General features: G+C 43.3%; 1 protein-coding gene across 1 annotated transcript in view; it reads left to right on the top strand.

Annotated features, from left to right (window-relative positions):
* The window catches only part of BICD2 (BICD cargo adaptor 2), a 152674-nt gene that overhangs the window by 111365 nt on the left and 23178 nt on the right, over positions 1-18131 (top strand). The window contains 1 exon segment of the mRNA XM_065407624.1: positions 16150-16302. Within this exon segment, the coding sequence (XP_065263696.1) occupies positions 16150-16302 (153 nt within the window).

Here is an 18131-nt window from a genome sequence, read left to right as displayed (position 1 = left end):
GGACATATGTCCCTAAACTTAGGTCATTCAGGAAATTCCAGGCATCAGAGTGGCTCAGCAATCTGTTTTGTTACGTAATGCTCACTATAGATACCTGGGGTGCAATCCTGGACCCAGCTTTTGTCAGTGGGAGTTCAGTCAGGCCAGAATTTCACCTTTGATCAGTTGTGAATCCTACAGTGTGTTTTTGTGCTTCAGAGCTCTTTTAAATGTGGTTTGAAGATTTCAGGAAAGCTGCTGAGTCCTATGGAGACTTAGGTCACCTTGAAGTGTATATATGCAAAACCTAAAAGCAACTCCTCTGAGCAGTCCCTGGAAACCCTCTTCCTATGAAGTGTAAAGGGGGAGATGGTGGTAGCTGGTGACCAAAATAAGTGGTGGGGCTTCACGTAGCAGAGACCCCTTCACTGCTTTCTTCCCTACTACCGCCATACATCAGACCTTCCCCTCTTCCCTAAGGGGGGGACCACATTTTCCAAACTGAAATATGGACAGTGGGAGAGTGGGTGTCACAGGAGAATATGTAGGTGACAAGTGAAGGATGTTGGTGGGGAGGTGGGAAAGAAAGAGAGGCCCCTTTCAGAATAAAAAATGGAGAAGCACTCTATTAAGGAGCAATGTGACTCCCTCCCTATTCTCTCCCCTTCCTGATCTTTTCTTTTCTTTCGCTCTCCTTTCCATGGTCTTCTGCCCCTCGGATCTTAGTCTCTCTTCCCCTACTGCTTTAACACTTTCTCTCTTCCCCCCCCCCTTCATTTCTCCACACTCAACCTTACCAAGCCAGCCCATCCCCCTGCAAGTTCAGAACCTCATCCCCAAATTCCTTTGACCCAACCCCTCACTGCCCTGAAACTTCCTTCTGCTTGATAGCTCTCCCTCCTATTGGATTCCTCCCAGAGTCTGAATCCTTTCCTTTCCCTTGACTCAAAAATTAGCCCTCAAACCCTTCCTGCTTTCATCTGACTCCCCGCTCAGGCTCAGAATCCTCCTCGACTCAGAGACTTGCCTGGTACCATCAGGCTGAGTGAGAACCAATTCCCACAGCTTAAGACCACCTTCCTTTATTCTGCCCCCTTCTGCCCTTGCTTGACCTCAAGAAGCAGGAGCATAGATCCCATACCCTGTCTCCGGAGGGGCTAATTCAGATTAGCCCCTAAGAAGTCTCTAATCTCTGTTTTATACACAATCCCTCTGCTTGCTGCCCAAATACTTCAGCCCCACCAGGGGTCCCCCAGTGGCAGCAGGTGGTGATGCAAACTAGAACAGTCTGCTTGGATTAGCCCTACCAGCCCCTAATAACTCAGCTCCTCTACGGGGAGAGGCAGGAGCGAATAGGAACATTGCAATTTCCTCATTTGCCTCACTTCCCTCCCTCCCCCCAATATCTTCAGCCCAGGTGGCTTGCTTCTCCTGTCCTGGGATTTTCCGCGCCGAGAGTGCCCGTCACTTAAACGATTTTTGGAGTAACTTGAGAGGGAATCCTTTAGTAAGAGAACTGGTGCTGCCTTCCTTTCTATTCACTGAATCTTCGGGTGTCTGTCCTGGTCCTTTCAAGACACTCATTGAGGAGCAGTGGCAGAAGAAATAGTCTGCTTCTGCCAGATGAATGAGCCTGGGAAGGATGAGGCACCCCACAATCCCATTGTGCTGTAGCTAGGGAAACCCTGGCCCCTGACTGATGCATGATGTATGGTAGTGGACATCTGGCACTGCTCAAAGATCCCAGTGAATGGGCTGGCTGGCTAGAAGACATGTCAGAGGAGAGGGACAGGGTGACAGCAGGACACATGGAAGCCCCTTTAAAGGTAAGGGATAGGGATGTCTGGGTTAGTGGACTGGCAAGATGGGGTTTAAATGACCAGGGTTTAGCTTGAAGATTCTAACAAAACTTGAAGTCATACCTGTTTCCCTTTTGTTCACAGCTGTATTGGGGTTTTGTTTTGGTGGTTTGGACCCAATGTTCAGTGTTGGCTTACATTCTTTGATTTGTCCAGCATCTTTTAAAATCAAAGGGCCTGATCTTTAATGCTGTTTAGGTGCTTACTTCAGCTTGATATCAATGGGAGGGAGGTGCCGAAGTAACATTAAAGAACTGGCCCATAATCTAGTGCTGATGGAGTTTAGAGCGTCATTGATTCTCACATGAACTCTGTTGGTAAGAGATTAAACCAGGGCGAAGATTTTTTTTTTTTAATGTATGTACAAGTGAAGTCATGCTGGTGTTGGTTTTATAATAAGGTGTTAATTTCTTTTGATAAGTGCAGAAGATAACATTGCTGTTAGGCAGATTGGACTAAAGTGCATGTAATAGTTAAGGTATTGCTCTGATATCTTCCAGGCACTGTGCTTCATTTTGGTTCCCTTGCCATGCTACTGTGTGTTGCTTCCATGATTGACTAACTTTATTGTTTTCTATTGCTGATTACCACAAACCGAGAAGCAAGCAGATGCCTGTCTTTTGGCAAATAAAGATCTTCCAAAGACATGTTTTTAGGCAGGTGTGCCTTTCTTATAAAGCTCCCACAGTACACTCATCCCTTCCCTCACTGCCAAGTTGGCAGAGACATAAAATCTCTCTCAAAACAAGACCTTCAAAGAAATCCTTTGAATTAACACCATTAATGTTCAAATAGACTGTTGTTCCCTTAGCATGCCTAAGAAGGGTTAAACCCCTTCCTGATTAAAATGAAGGACATGGAATGCTGCCAATCATTTAAATGGCAGATTTGAAAAGCAGCTGGAGTTTAGCTGTTCTTAGCAAACAGTACAGTGCAGGGGAGGGAGAGATTATTATAATTGTGCCACACTGTGCCATTCACACCACTGTCATTACGCTTGGGTCAGCATTTTCCTTGTAAACTCCCACTCTTGTCAGGGAGGGCAGTATAGAATTTGGACACACGTACACACACAAAAAGCTGCATTTGAAATCATGTGGTCATTTCTTTTAATAAAGTGTGAAAATGAGTGAACAGTGACTGGATGAAATTTTGTGCTTTTCGTTTATAGCATGCAATTTTGCAGGTGACAAGCCCACATTATCAGCAAATCAGAAAACCACTGGTGCTTGGTTTTCCTCGGATATGTGGAACCTTTTGCTTCTAGGACTTATCTGCAATGAGGACTTGTTTGCACCAGTATACTTACACCAAAATAACTGCACTGGTGCAAGTCATTTTTTACACCAGTGCACTGCAACTATACTAGGGATTTGCATTGGTGCAGCTGCATTAGTGTAGACACACCAGTGCTAACCACCCCACCCCTAAACCACCCACCCAAAAACTCCACAGTAAACAAACCTGCAGATTACTGACCCAGGATGGAGTCCAGCAGGTGGTGGTAACCAGTGAGGTGGGAAGAATGCCACAGCAGATATTTTTGGTTTAGGTTTGGGACTGAAGACAGCATAGATTATTTGATCAAGGCAAGATCCTCAAACGAGGAATACAAACAAATACAAGCTGACAGAAAACAGACCGTGATGTGTCTCTAGTCCCAGCTGTATGTGCACAGATGTCAACTCTCCTTATTAGCCCTGTCAAATAAAGGGTTTGGGGTTGTGCTTTGAAACTTGGCTCTTTGATTGGTTCAAAAATCTGAAGTGTTAATTAGCAAACTATGTATTAAGTAATAGTTGCTAATCAAATATCCGTATTATAGCAAGGCTTTGTGCTGATTAAGAAATTATAGAAGATTTAAATGTCTATGGGGTTACTGCTCTTGGCGCTTTTTAATTAAGCGAAGCTATAATGTTGCACGTAACAGAAATCCATGATGGTGTATATTTTTGTTCTCCACTGTTGCAATAAACCTCTCTTTAATGTTACAGTGTCACAAAAGCTATTTATTTAAAGAGTTTATAAACTGTGACTAAAATTTGGAGCTACGCAGGTAAACCAGACACACTACCTTGGAAATAACAGGTTTAAAAATTTGAGAGATTAGCAGCTATGATAATGAACATATTTGTTACTCTCCATGGAATAGATGTTTGGACACAGAGGGGACAGGGAAGAAACCCGACAGTCATTCACATTTACCCCTAAAGTTTCAATTTAGTTGCATGGCTGCTGTTAAAATATTTTAAAGGTAGCAGAGCTATATAATAGATGTGGTAAAAGGTATGAGAAATGGTTATCCCTAACTATGTCCCCCACTTTCTGGGGGGTTCAGGAGGGGGAAGAAAGGTAATGCACACCACCCCACTTGGAGCTCAGAGGACCTTCTCTCTCTACCTCTCTCTTCCCATCTTTTATTTCCCTCCTGTAGGGTTCTTGTGTCTTAGAACCCATCCTGTCTGTCCCTGGAAGACTGGCCAGACTGCATTTATTAGAGCTCTTTGATTCGCAGAGGTATTGTGCAAACCTTTTGGTGTGGTTTCCACTAGAAACCAGAAGTTGATCCAGGATCACTCAGGAGTTGGCTCCAGGTTCATGAATCTCAGCAAATCTGGCATGACTTTAGGATTTGTAGCAAAACCTAAAGACAGGTGAGATTTGGGTTGCATCACTTAGGTCTTCTTTTAACAGCACTTACAGAATATCCACAGGATGTCACAGTAGGTGCTGCTTCTTCTGTTAGAGGCTGGGAGAGGTGCTTTTGTAGAACTCCCAGCCTTTGCTAATCCAGAAGGGTGAGACACCTCCAGTGGAATCTGCCTCTAGTTCAGACTCCTGTATGGTAGCCTGTTGTGCTAAGAGCTAACTGCTGAGCCAGGCACCTTACGCATATTTCATTGTTAAAGGAACAGATAATACTTTCTTTAAAGAGGTGATGTTTTAATGAGATGGCATGGAAGTGAGGCTTTGACCTAGATATAATATACCATTTATTTTTTTGCTCAATTTCCCCCTACCCCAATGAAATGAGGTTAAAGTTTGAATGGAAACTTAACATGTAGTTTAAGACCCACTGTGTTTCTAATAGTGCTGAACTCATTGTTGAAGTGAACGTAGTGCTAGTAAGAAAGAGCAGCATTAACATATGAAGGCTTGTACCAAATGCAGGATCAAAAAGGGGTGGTGTAATGTAACTCCCCAAATGGCATATTTTATTTTGTTTTTAAAAGTAGCAGTCTTTTCACTTAAGGAGCTTGAAGGGGGGGAAGATAGCTCAGTGGTTTGAACATTGGCCTGCTAAACCCAGGGTTGTGAGTTCAGTCCTCAAGGGGGCCATTTAGGGAACTGAGGTAAAAAATCTGTCTGGGGATTGGTCCTGCTTTGAGCAGGGGGTTGGACTAGATGATCTCATGAGGTCCCTTCCAACCCTGATATGCTATGATATCTATGAGTCCTGCCTAATGTACCATGTACACTGTGTTGGTGTGTGGGAGGACTAGGAACTCTGCTCCTCTCTGGTGTATTGAGTGCTAGTGACACTCTGTGCTTAAAACCTGTCATCTGCAACCTCCTTTTATATTTTTCTCTACCTTCTGTTTCCTATCATACCTGGTCTTAAAAACCTAGCAGCTTCTGAGAAGACTGACCAAGTCCCACTTGCAGCCCCTGACTTCAACAGGAGCACATGCCTGGTTTTTAATTACCCAGTTGGCATAATGTCCACTTTATATTTCTCCTCCAGTTAACTTGTTCAGACTGCAAACACACATTGATAAAAACACTGTAAAATGTATTGCGATCATTGTTCTCATCAGGTATGACCATAACACTTTCTGCTGTTATTATTTGGACATGACTTTTGCTACATTTCCTTTGAATTAAACTTTAAAACTGTGTGGTACTTTTGAGAGCATTTGTGCTAATATGCCTATGGCTCAACCACGCTATTTTTTAATCATTTTCTTTGTATCTGCTGGAAATCTGCTGGATTGTGGGTTCTCTGTAGATTTTTACTTCTTGCCTTTACAATAAGTGGAACATCTTGTTCTTGTAGAATGTCCAGTTCAGTTATTTCATGGGCTCACTTTTGTGGGATGCAAGATAGACTGATGTGTGTTCATAAATAAAGGCACATGAATAAATATTTATTTACTAAACATTTATGAATAATGCTCTCTGCAAAATGTTAAGGAAAATAGTTGAACAAATTTCCTAGATCAATGGTAAAACAGTTTGTGCACACAGAGTTTTTTCAATATTATTTTTGGTATTAATTTCTATTTATGCATTACGTTTACATAATATCTATATGGAGTATCTGGGGGAGGGAATGTGGTAAGAAAACAGTGGTGAAAACACTTGATTTGTTTGAATCCTATAGCACAAGAAAAGGAAACACAGGAGATCACGAATAGTGTATGTCACAGGTATAGTAGCCTGAATAGCTAAATGGGATTAGCAACGGATCCATGAGTTAGTTATAGCTAGAAATATCCAGAATACATTTAGAACAGGGGGATGATCACCTTGAGCTATAGATAAATCAAGCACTGTGCAGTATATATAAAAATCTAAACTGCCATCCTGACTGCTGTGGACCTGGAGGAGCACAGGCCATTTCTGTACAGTGTCATTTGCTTGCCAGCCTTCACCCCAGAGATGGCTTCATTTCTGAGGTGTTTATATTGTATATATTTTGTATACATATACATGTGTGTAATTAAAGATGGTGTCAGAATCAGGGCCGGCGCGTCCACTAGGCGACCCTAGGCAGTCGCCTAGGGTGGCAGGATTTGGGGGGCGGCATTTTGCCGTCCCCGGCTGCAATTCGGTGGCGGGGGTCCTTCCGCTCCGCGTCTTCGGGGCGCTTCGGCGGCGGGTCCTTCACTCGCTCCGGGACCCGCTGCCGAAGCGCCCCGAAGACGCGGAGCGGAAGGACCCCCGCCGCCGAATGCTCTGAGGCGGAGCGCTGCCGCCTAGGGCGGCAAAAACCCTGGCGCCGTGTGTGTGTGTGTGTGTGTATATATATATATATATATATATATATATATATATATATATATATATATATATATATATATATATATATATATATATATATATATATATATATATATATATATATATATATATATACACACACACACACATACACACCTCTACCTCGATATAACGCTGTCAAAAAATCTTACCGCATTATAGATGAAATCGTGTTATATCAAACTTGCTTTGATCCACCAGAGTGCGCGCCCCCCCCCCCCCCCCCCGGAGCACTGCTTTACCGCGTTATATCCGAATTCGTGTTATATCGGGTCGCGTTATATCGGGGTAGAGGTGTATATAATATATATAAACATAGCTAGATCTTCACCTCTATCTGAGGTAAGATTTGTGCCAGTAAGGAGGGGAAGGGTGGGGCAAAGGTGACTAAGTTATCTTTGCACTCCTCCTGTGCCTCCCTAATATGCAAGTACAGTATCTAAATTCTACCTACTACAGCTGGAAATCATTTTGGACACTTTGTGATGGAAAGTGCTATAAGAACAAAACCAAAAACTGTAAAAATTCAGAAATGTTCCTCCAACCTCTGGAGAAAGGGGGGAGAAATAGCCAGAATCCCCTCAACCACCTATGGACACATTCCATGGGCTTAGCAGCCCATCTCCCACCTTTGGGATAAAAGCCTTCTGCTTGCAGGTAGTATAGTTAGTCCTGTCGCTCAAGCCGTCTGTGCTGCAGCAGTGCTGAAGGTTCAGGCTTCAAGCCTGCCTGATCATGCATGGTGTGAAATGATTTTTATAGAGGCACATGGCAGAATTTGTTTTTACCTTTTTCCACTTAAAAAAATAGAAACATTAATCTGTATTTACCACCTCATCAGCTTTTGGAAACTTATGACAAGGCCTTCTGCACTGAGCCAGGTAGAATGGTCTTCCCAATTTTCATGCTGATTTTTAATGCAATGGTTAGGAGATTATTTATTTCCAGTTGAGACCTCAGTATAATAGCTGGTGTACAATGATAAAAAAACGCACAGTCCCTTACAATCTCTTTATGCACTCTCCACTAGTGATGCTGTGAAACTGGGAAAGGCTGAAGACTTGAGAATGAGAACATTACTGGTTATGTCCCAAAAATATTTTTCTTACATGAAATGCCAAATATACAACTAGAATATTTTTTTTTCAGGATATTCATCTGCTATGGCAACTGGGGCTATCTGAAAGTGAGAGAGCAAACTTATAAGAGTGACATGTAAGGTTTGCTCGGAGCCAGTTTACCACAGTGGGAGAACTGAATCTGACCCAAAAATAAAGAAGCAGATCCTGCCCTAAGGAGCCTACAATGTTGACATGACAGAATGTGTATTCACATGGGCTTCATCTGCAATACCAGCCATATCTAACAGTGGTCAAGACAGCTCAATGAACACAAAGAACAAAGATTGAATTCTTGCTGTCCGATTAAATGACTTTCATATTTTGGACAATGCTTTTGGGGGATGTCAGCTGTAAGATCCATTGCCCAGACTCCTAGGCATCTTATCGTGGGTTTGTTTTAATGTACATCTGTGGGTGGATGGAACTAGTTTAAGTAAATTGTTGTGTTTCATTTCAAAGATACCTGCCTTTAGGGTAGTGGTGTTATTGCTAATTAGGATTCTCAGGCAGCTACACAGTGCATATCTTTATAAACTTGCCTGCTAGGTAGACTGAATTTGTTCCATCCGGATACCCCTGGGAGTGACAGAGAGATGATTTTTTTACCTTCTAGGTCACTGATTTTGTTAACTCCTTTTTGTGCTTTCATCAACCAAAAATGGATGTAACGCCAATCATGATTAGAGGACTGAGCCACACTCTGTTTTTTGTTGTTGTTGTTGGGTTTTTGCTTTTTTTTTTTTTTTTTTTTAAACAGCATGATGGCATGGCTTGTGATACAACTTATCTAATAGAGAGAGAATGATTTTTCCAAGTAGATTTAAACACAGGGTTCGTTGATAGTCTTGGAGTGACACAAAGAGAAGATTGTATAAAGACAATGGGAAAGCAAAGCTTTCTTTTCAATAATCAACTGTAACAGACTGATGCTGACAGACTAGCTCAGGCCAGAGCCATAGGCCAATTTACTTTTGATTATCAAAGAAGTGTTAAGTGTATTAGTATGTATTCAAACTAATTCACTCTTGTGCTAGTAGAGATCAAAAGACATGCTAATGTTATTGTATTCACTTATCTGTAACAGATTGTCTGCTATTACATTGCACTTACGTTGCATATACCCCTATAATTCGTTTAGATAACCCTACATTAAAATGTGTGCTAGTATGAGAATGTAGTCAGGTGTTCAGTTCATGAAAACTAGTTGTATACCCTATTATTTGCTATTACAAATATTTGCATTTGTGCATAACCCTGTAACTAAATTACTCAAAGGAATCTTGTGAAATGCTAATGAGGGACTTAAGGTCTGTAACAGGAAATACTAATTTCAAAGCAAGGGGCCATTGTGTGTGTAAACGCATTTACCAGATTGTTGTCCGAAGAAGAAGCTGTAAGTACTGATTCAAAGGAAAATCCTTCCGCTCTGGACTGTTTGGATTCTAACAGGGTAAAATAACTGAACAAGAAGACAGATTCCCGGAGTTATTCTGGGTAGCCCTGAAAGACTTTTGGGAAACTGGCAGATTATTGCATCTCTATCATTTTGGACTTACAAACTTTGACTCACTTGTTATATTTTACCTGCTTTAACCTGGTCTTGCCTCCCTGCTCTGGGCGCCACCTAGTGGGGCTTAGTGGGAGCACTAGCTGCTGGTGCCTTTCCCGGGCACATCCCTTCAGCCTGACTCCCAGTCTAGCAGAAATCTGCGGGAGGTATGAGACCCACGTGCCTGTCCCCTCCACCACCCCTCCCCCCCATGCATCATCTCTGCTTCCTTCCCTGAGCTGGTTCCCAAGTCAGTTACCTCTTCCAGGCTTTACCTGTCTGGAGCTCAGCCTTCAGGCTCTGACTTCCAAACTCCGCTGGTGCTAGGGTCTTCCTCCTGCCTGAGCAGGATACTCCCAGCCTTCTAAGCGGAGGCGATTCCCCTGGTCTCAGGGCCTTTCCTGCAGCATGTGCCCTGCACAGTTCTTCACTCTCTGCAGTCTCTGCCACAGCTTCGTGAGCGTCTCCCTTCTTCCCCTTCTTCTTGTGTTTTAGGGCAAAGCAGACTTAGTTCCTGAGTCTATCGCTGCCAAACACAGGGCACCATAGATAATTTAAAAACCTGAAGTCTTTCATCTTTCCCAGTAGTCTTAAAGAATTGCAATATTGCTTCTTTTTTTTTTTAATAGGGCCCTGTTTTCCTAATGCTCTTAGTATGTGTTGCAGCAAAAACGTTGATATTTTAAGGCCTCTAAATTTTTATATAAATGCCCCCATGGTAGTCTTTGCACTCCCCTAGGAGACAATCAATTGTTCTGCCCCCCGCTGTTCTTTATAGAGGAATCAGCTGCCTTTCATCAGGCCCCATCAGAGTGGTTTAATGTGGCACAGATGGCTCCCACAGTCATCAGGGTTGGCTGACCCCAGGCCTCCAGCCCTGTTTCATCAACCCATCCCAGCTGGATGATGTTATAATTTCAAATGATCTATTTCCTACCTTGTTTTAAGTATAAACTATAATTGACAGCTCCAGGCTGGCCTGATTGACCCCATCTTAAATATTAATCTACCAAAGCTTGCTTTCTTTGTGTCCAGTGCTGTCATGCAGGAGGGTTGTATTTTTGAAGGATGACACATAAGAAACTGAGTTGAAGCTGATCAATAGGTGAATTTGAAGTTATATCTGTAAAATAACTGACCTTGTGTACCTTTGGACTCTATTCTTGACATTATCAAAGCACCTAGGAGCCCTAGTCATACCCACTGAGGATATGTCTTCACTATAGAGTTAACTCAGGCTCCTGTGTGTTGCCCCAATCCCCTTTCCATCCACACATAAAACCATCTCAGCCAAATTTAGTGGTGTTTCAATCCAGTTTAGCTGGCCCAGCTGGGCTGTAAGATAAACCCTGGGTGCCACTTTCACTCAGGTTGTTAATCACTCTCTTTGCAGGAAGGATACAGACTAAATCACTCGAGAACTGATAGTCCTGCAATACCTTCCCACAATTCCACCCGTGTGCCTGCAAGGACAGACTAGTTCTCCCTCAATTCACTAGGAAAGAATCACAGAGCAGCTTAGCTTACTGTGGCCCAAAGAACCAAGGGAGATTTCCCCAGAAGTCCTAGCCACACATACGGGTGAGCGCAGCACCAGTGATGACACAGTAACTGGGTTATGGCTTTGCAGTGATTCATACCCAGACTAGGCTAACCTGAGTGCTCACCCAGGTGTCTATCACCCGAGTTAACTCTGCAGTGAAGACATACCCTAAGAGAAACCGAAAAGAGATTCACTTGTTTGTAAACTTTGGAATTACATTTTCTCTCTGGTTCTCATCCCATTGACTTCAGTAGGGCCACAATTTCGCCCTCGCTGTGTGGCTGTTTTCCTCTAAATTAGAAAGGTTATTCCTGAGTGTTTAGTGCCATTTGTCTCCCACATAAAGGAAAATAAATGTAAACGTCTATTTGAATTTAATATTTTTCCAGTTTATCTTGTATGCAGATAGAGAAATTAGTGTCCGTGATGGGGAACAGGCCTCTAGGTTCACCAAGTAAAACAATTGTAGCCTGGCATAAAAGGGATAATGTGGAATTGGCCTGCCTAGTTTGTTGCCAAGAAAATGTCTACTTTTTCTAATAGCTCTAATATCTGTGCTGTAAGATGGGGATCCCTGCAACAACTCATCTGGGGGAAATTAAGAGGAAGAAATTCCACTGACAAATATTCTAACAGGAGGGTTGATACACAGATCAGAGAAAAGGTCTGTGTGCTTTTGAATGAACAGATCCATTTTAGGATATATTCAATTTGATGAATATCGTCTGCTGTGTTGAATGAGATAGGAATATTCTCTGCTACACAAACATTTTCTTAGTTTAGTAGGAGAGGGAGCTCTGGCATGCTGATAGGCATTAACACTAGGTTGTCTTCTATACTGTCAACAATCATTTGCCACAGCCATTAATTGTGTGAACGAGTGCAGTGTAATTTCCTTTGGTATGGAGACCAGTGGATTCACTTCATGCACTTGGTGGATATAATACAGTGTGTTATATACGGAACGGGGGAAATAAACAGCAGACCCCAGATTTCCAAGCCTTGGCAGTTGAGCATCTATATGAGACAGCCAGGGACCTAGCTATAACCTCTGCAACTAGCAACATATATAGCTGCGTGGTGTAAATGTGATTGGAACAAACGGAATGTCCAGTCCGTAGACAGCCAATAAATCAGGGTTAGATATCTTTCTTCCGTGCTCAGGAAGGAAGCAAGCTATTTTAAAATCTGGGCTTCTTGTACGTGTTCTCTCTTGTAAAGAACAGGACAGGAAAAGATTTTTAAATGATTTCTTAGGCCACTTACATCTGCTGCGCTATCTGAACCTCCTTAAAATGCTCTCTGCCTCAATCTTAAATAACCACTCCAATGCTTTCTCCTAGCCCTCCTGTTTGCAAAGTTTAGGTCATCCAACCAATGAACAGAAGCACTGCTGTGTGACTAAGGGTATGTCTATACTTACCTCCGGGTCCGGCGGTAAGCAATCGATCTTCTGGGATCGATTTATCACGTCTTGTCTAGACGCGATAAATCGATCCCGGAAGTGCTCGCCGTCGACGCCGGTACTCCTGCTCCTCAAGAGGAGTACGCGGAGTCAACGGGGGAGCCTGCCTGCCACGTCTGGACCCGCGGCAAGTTCGAACTAAAGTACTTCGACTTCAGCTACGTTATTAACTTAACTGAAGTTGCGTATCTTAGTTCGAAGTGGGGGGTTAGTGTGGACCAGGCCTTAGGTGACCAGTCAAACACTGTGAATGCTATTAGTGGGCCTCATGAACAATCCATAAAGTTTGCTGAAATTTTGTTCACGTGGATGATTCACCGAACCATTGCAAGTAGCATGTTAGGCCTGGTCCACACTAACCCCCCAGTTCGAACTAAGGTACGCAAATTCAGCTACGTTAATAACGTAGCTGAATTCGAAGTACCTTAGTTCGAACTTACCGTGGGTCCAGATGCGGCAGGCAGGCTCCCCCGTCGATGCCGCGTACTCCTCTCGCCGAGCTGGAGTACCGGCGTCGACGGCGAGCACTTCCGGGATCGATTTATCGCGTCTAGACAAGACGCGATAAATCGATCCCAGAAGATCGATTGCTTACGGCCGGACCAGGAAGTAAGTGTAGACCTGCCCCTTAGTTTAAAAAAAAATCATAGCCTGTCACAGAAAAATTCACACAGCAAAAGAAACTAAATTTGTCCGATTATTAACTGTGAATCTGAAGTTCACCTCTACTCCACACACACAACTTGGTTTAAACTCCTGTGAGAGGTGGGGTAATTAGAGCACTGAAGAGGAGTGTAACCTTGTTTTTCAAATAAAATTATTAAGGATGTAGAGAACACACCTCGGAGTATCTTATTTTGAGAATAGCTTGATGGTGTGGGGAGAGTTGTTCACTCACATAAGGGGTACTGTTGACTTCAGTGGGACTTCACATGGGTAAAGGTTACAAGAACAGGCTCGTAATTAGGTATAAAACTCGGAGATGAATCTGACCTAGAGATGAGTTTGACCCAGGAGCCTTTTATGATTTTAGATTTTTAATTGCTTGAATTATTTGGCTGCAGATTCTTAGTTCCTGCTGGGATCTGACACTTGAGCAGGGGAGGGAGTTCTGACGTGCATTCATACCTGCCTATACCTTTTGGCTCTTTAGAATACTATATTTATTTAAAATGCCCCTCTGCTTCGCAACGGCTCGGATGTCTGTCTGTTCTAACCAATACTCCTTTGTAAAATGGGGGGAAATATTACCTGCAAAAGTGTTGTGAAGCTTGATTAATTAATGTTTGCAAAGTGCTTTTAGACTCTCTTACAAAAGGTATTACAGAAGCACAAAATATTAACTGGGCTACTTGCAACTTTAGATTCAAAACTATGCAGATTTGCCTGGTTTGGGGTTTTCATTACAAGCTATGACTTTTACTCAGCTAAGGGTTGTTAGACATTTCATGAATCTATCGGTTGAGCCCAAGCCCAAATTTCATTTTTGCACCAAAACCATGAACTCAGAGAAAAATGCATATGAATTGAAAGGGGGGGGGGGGGGGGAAAGGATCCCGCAAACCTCTGAGACTCAAAATCTCTGATTCCTTCACTGCTGTAGTTAAAGTACAAATGATCTCTTGAAACTTCATCCTATGGAAGCCATTAGTGGCTCTGTTGTAGAGCTGTGATGCATGCCTTGGAATATGGGATACAATGACCTCTCATTTGCATTGTTGATTGCATTTTAGTGTCTTAGCAATCAGCTAAAACAGGCTATTTTAATTTAGTCTCCCACTGTGCTAGGGATACTGTTTTCTTGTCTGCTAAAAGTAAATAGACTAATTTATACAGTTGAATCTCTACCTGAGGTGGGAGAGAGCTAGTGTTAACTTTATTGGATTTGTAGTTCCAGGTGACTCAACTCCACATATGTCCTGAAAACACAACAGACTCTGCTCCTGGCATCCCTCCTGCAATACATCTATTTTCTTTGTGTTGTGTCTTTCAGTAAATGCCTATTTGACATCTGTGCTATGTATCTCTGTTGAAGAGGCTGCTGATTTGCACACAGTGTTTTGATGAATTTGCAAGCAGTGTTGATCTGGTTTCCAACAACCAGTAGTATAACATTATGCTAAGAGAATCCAAAGTAGCTCTCTGTACTGGTTTTCTTTAGAAAAGAATGAACAACTTTTGTTGTATTTTGGCTACACTGCTGGATTGAGGATAGCAGAAACCAGATGCGATAACATAAATTGTTGAATTAATAATAGACAACCCCTCTCCTTTTATTTTTAGCTTTTTCGTAATTGTTTGAAAAGCTATTAGCTTCACTCCATCCAGTGTACAGCTGCAAAATACTTGGCTGCTCTTTTATGGCTGAATTTTTTTTTAAACGTTTTTTCCTCTGAAAATATTGTTGCTAACATTTAAAGTATATTTTTCACTGTTATAGTTCAGTGTAGCTTGAAGGAAAAAATATTGTGTGGGGAAAATAATCTGGCGAAGTACAGTGAGGCATCCGAACAAATGGAATTTGTGCTAGCTCAACATTTATTTGAGTGTCTGCATATATATGTCATGTGACTATAACGTGGTTCATTATATTGGTTTTTGTACTCGCATATCCCGAAGTGCTTTCCAGGGATGAGTTGGATGGTTGTGGTGACTGTGTATGAAGACATAGGATTTGCTCAGCAATGTCTTGTATAATCTTGGGCTACTACCGAGAGAGGGAATATTGGCCAACTCACCAGGCTGTCCTAGTCTTCCTGATTGACATATTGGCTTTCATCAGAGCTGTGCAGATCTTCAGTTCCATGTCTCATCCAAAGGATGCACTTCTCCTAATTCTAACCATGCAGTGTCCCCAAATTACGGCGCTGCATTGTCAGCACTGGGGATGGGCTAAAGTTCTGGTGAGGGTCATAAGCAATGAGGCCCAGTATTCAAATCTGGGTTGCCTAAAGCTAAATACCTCAATCTGTATTTACCCTTTTCATTTAAATGCCTAAAGATGGATTGAGGTGAGTAACGTTAGAGTCCCAAGCAGGAAGATTTTGCCCTGTTGCTTACAGCCTGTGAGTGAGAGTTCTTCTATTAGGGCTTTTCTACACTACCCACCGGAACGGGGTCGATTTCGACCGCTGAGCGCTCTCCCGTCGACTCCGGCACTCCACCAGAACGAGGAGCGTAAGTGGAGTCAACAGGAGAGCATCAGATGTCGACTTACCACAGTGAAGACACCGCAGTAAGTAGATCTAAGTACGTCGGCGTAGCTGAAGTTGCATATCTTAGATTGCCCCCGCGCGGTAGTGTAGACAAGCCCATAGTGTTGCTTTCTCTATTATGTTACTTCGCATGAGGGAGAGGTAGTCCCCCGTAACATAAGGAAGTAGGTCATCATTAATTATTGTGTAAAGTACTTAATTCCCTGAGGCTTCAGCTCAGAATGAAAAAAAAAAAAATAGGTTCAGGTTAGTCTTATTAAATAACGAGGATGTATGCACAGTTTAATTTAAAATTGAAGTATTGTTGTTCATATAGTGATAGCTTTAGATAGTTAGTTAATATAGACACATATATTTTTGGTGCTTCTTTCGCAGCTCAATCAGAATGTGGAGACCCAGAGAGCCCGCTTGCGAGATGACATCAAGGAATATAAATTCAGAGAAGCTCGTTTGCTGCAAGACTACACTGAGCTCGAGGAGGAGAACATCTGCCTTCAGAAACAAGTGTCTGTCCTCAAGCAAAACCAGGCAAGTATGGAAATCATCAGCATGGCTCCAGGCTGCTCCTGTGTGCTCAACATGCTAAAACCTGCCTCCGTGCCCATTAGCACATGTGCAGCCCCATCTCCCCACCCTCAAAAGGCTACTCCTGGCTTTCTGTCCACTACAAAATCAATCCTCTTGTATTGAAAGTTCTTCATGACAGTACCTTCATCTCTTCTCTGCCTATACCCCCGACTTGGTCATTCCCTTCTGCTAGTTCTTTGTTCGTCTCATCTAAGTCCTTCCACTCCCTCCTTTCCTCTGTAGGAGGCTGATCCCCTGCTACATCAGCTATTAGGAGTTGTCTCCTTGCTGCACTGATTCTTCATCGCCTTTTAAAATATGTCAGCCAGTCTCACCTGTAATTAATATATTTTTTGGACAGTTCTTCATGTTGGTGCTTGCTACTTCTATTGCTCTCCTAATGTTCTGTCTTCTCTGACTCCCTATTGTAATATTTTAAACACTGCTATAATTGCTCTGCATTGTCAGACACTTGTGTGATGCACATGCTACAAAACGAAGTAATATTTTATTGTACAGTTCTAATCATCTGCAGATTCTCAGGAAAGGTAATTACATATTTGTAATGAGTTTAGAATTTTCTTCTGTTACTGTTTCCGACAGTAGTTAGATCGGGATTGTTTGTATTGTGTCTCTCAGCTGTACACAGATGAAATAGTTATCTACTGATGTCTAATCATTCTCCCCTCTCCCCCCACCCCCCAAGATCCTGTCAATTTAATTTTATAAACCCGCATACAGCATTGTAGTTTGGGAGGCTTCAGAAAATACTGCAATGTTGCTGAGTTAAGAAGCCCTTGGGGGGGGGAATGTAGCTGTGCCTGCCGTAGAATACTGGGATTTGTTTTTAACCTTCCTTGTAATTTCCCCCCCCCCCCCCCCCCGGGACTGTTCAGCAGAAGGCACTTTTTCAGCTAAGTGTTGTGAGGTGTGTTGTGCACTTCCAAACCTGTCAAGGTGGAATTCATCCTGGGGTGCAGAGGGGTCTGCACAAGCTCTCTGGGGGTGGGCTGGCCATACAACTGGGCCTCCACACCACCTGTGTGCTTAGAAGAGAACTCTATGTCAGCCCCAAATAGGCCAGCATGTAGGGGGAGTTGAGGGCGGGCCAGGACTAAGTGGCCTAAACATCACACATTGAGGAGACACGGTTTGGTTGAGGCAAATGAATTCCAACTACTACAAAGCACTCTTACTTATGAGTTTCCCCCTCACTGAATACATTGGTCCAGATCTTCAGCTGAGGAACTGGCTTATTTGTACACACTGCATTTGCAGCCATAATAAGTCCTCAAGAAAATAACTGGGAAACAGAACAAACAATAAAAAGAACAGGAGTACTTGTGGCACCTTAGAGACTAACAAATTTATTTGAGCATAAGCTTTCATGGGCTAAAACCCACTTCATCTAGCATTACCAGATTTTAATTTAAAAAAAGGAGGACACTCCACAGGGCCCCGGCCCCGCCCCAACTCCGCCCCTTCCCCTCCCCCAGCCCCGCCCCAACTCCGCCCCTTCCCCAAAGTCCCCGCCCCAACTCTGCCCCCTCCCCTGAACGCTCCACCCCCCTGCTCCTCCCCCTCCCCTGCTTCCCGCAAATCAAATGTTCGCGGGAAGCCTGAAACAGGGAGGCAGCAGGTAAGCTGGGACTGGGGCGGCGCGGCCCAGTCCGGCCCCCCGGCCGAGCGGCTCCCTCCGGCGGCCAGCCGGCCCAGGCCAAGAGGCTCTGGCCTGCGTCTCCCGCCCGGCTCGGCTCGGGCCCTGGGGCGCCGGCCCTGGTTCTGGCCGA

Source organism: Emys orbicularis, chromosome 7, assembly GCF_028017835.1.
Source record: "Emys orbicularis isolate rEmyOrb1 chromosome 7, rEmyOrb1.hap1, whole genome shotgun sequence".
NCBI lineage: Eukaryota > Metazoa > Chordata > Testudines > Emydidae > Emys > Emys orbicularis.
The sequence above is the reverse complement of the archived record's forward strand: the minus strand, read 5'-3'. Positions and strand labels throughout refer to the sequence as shown.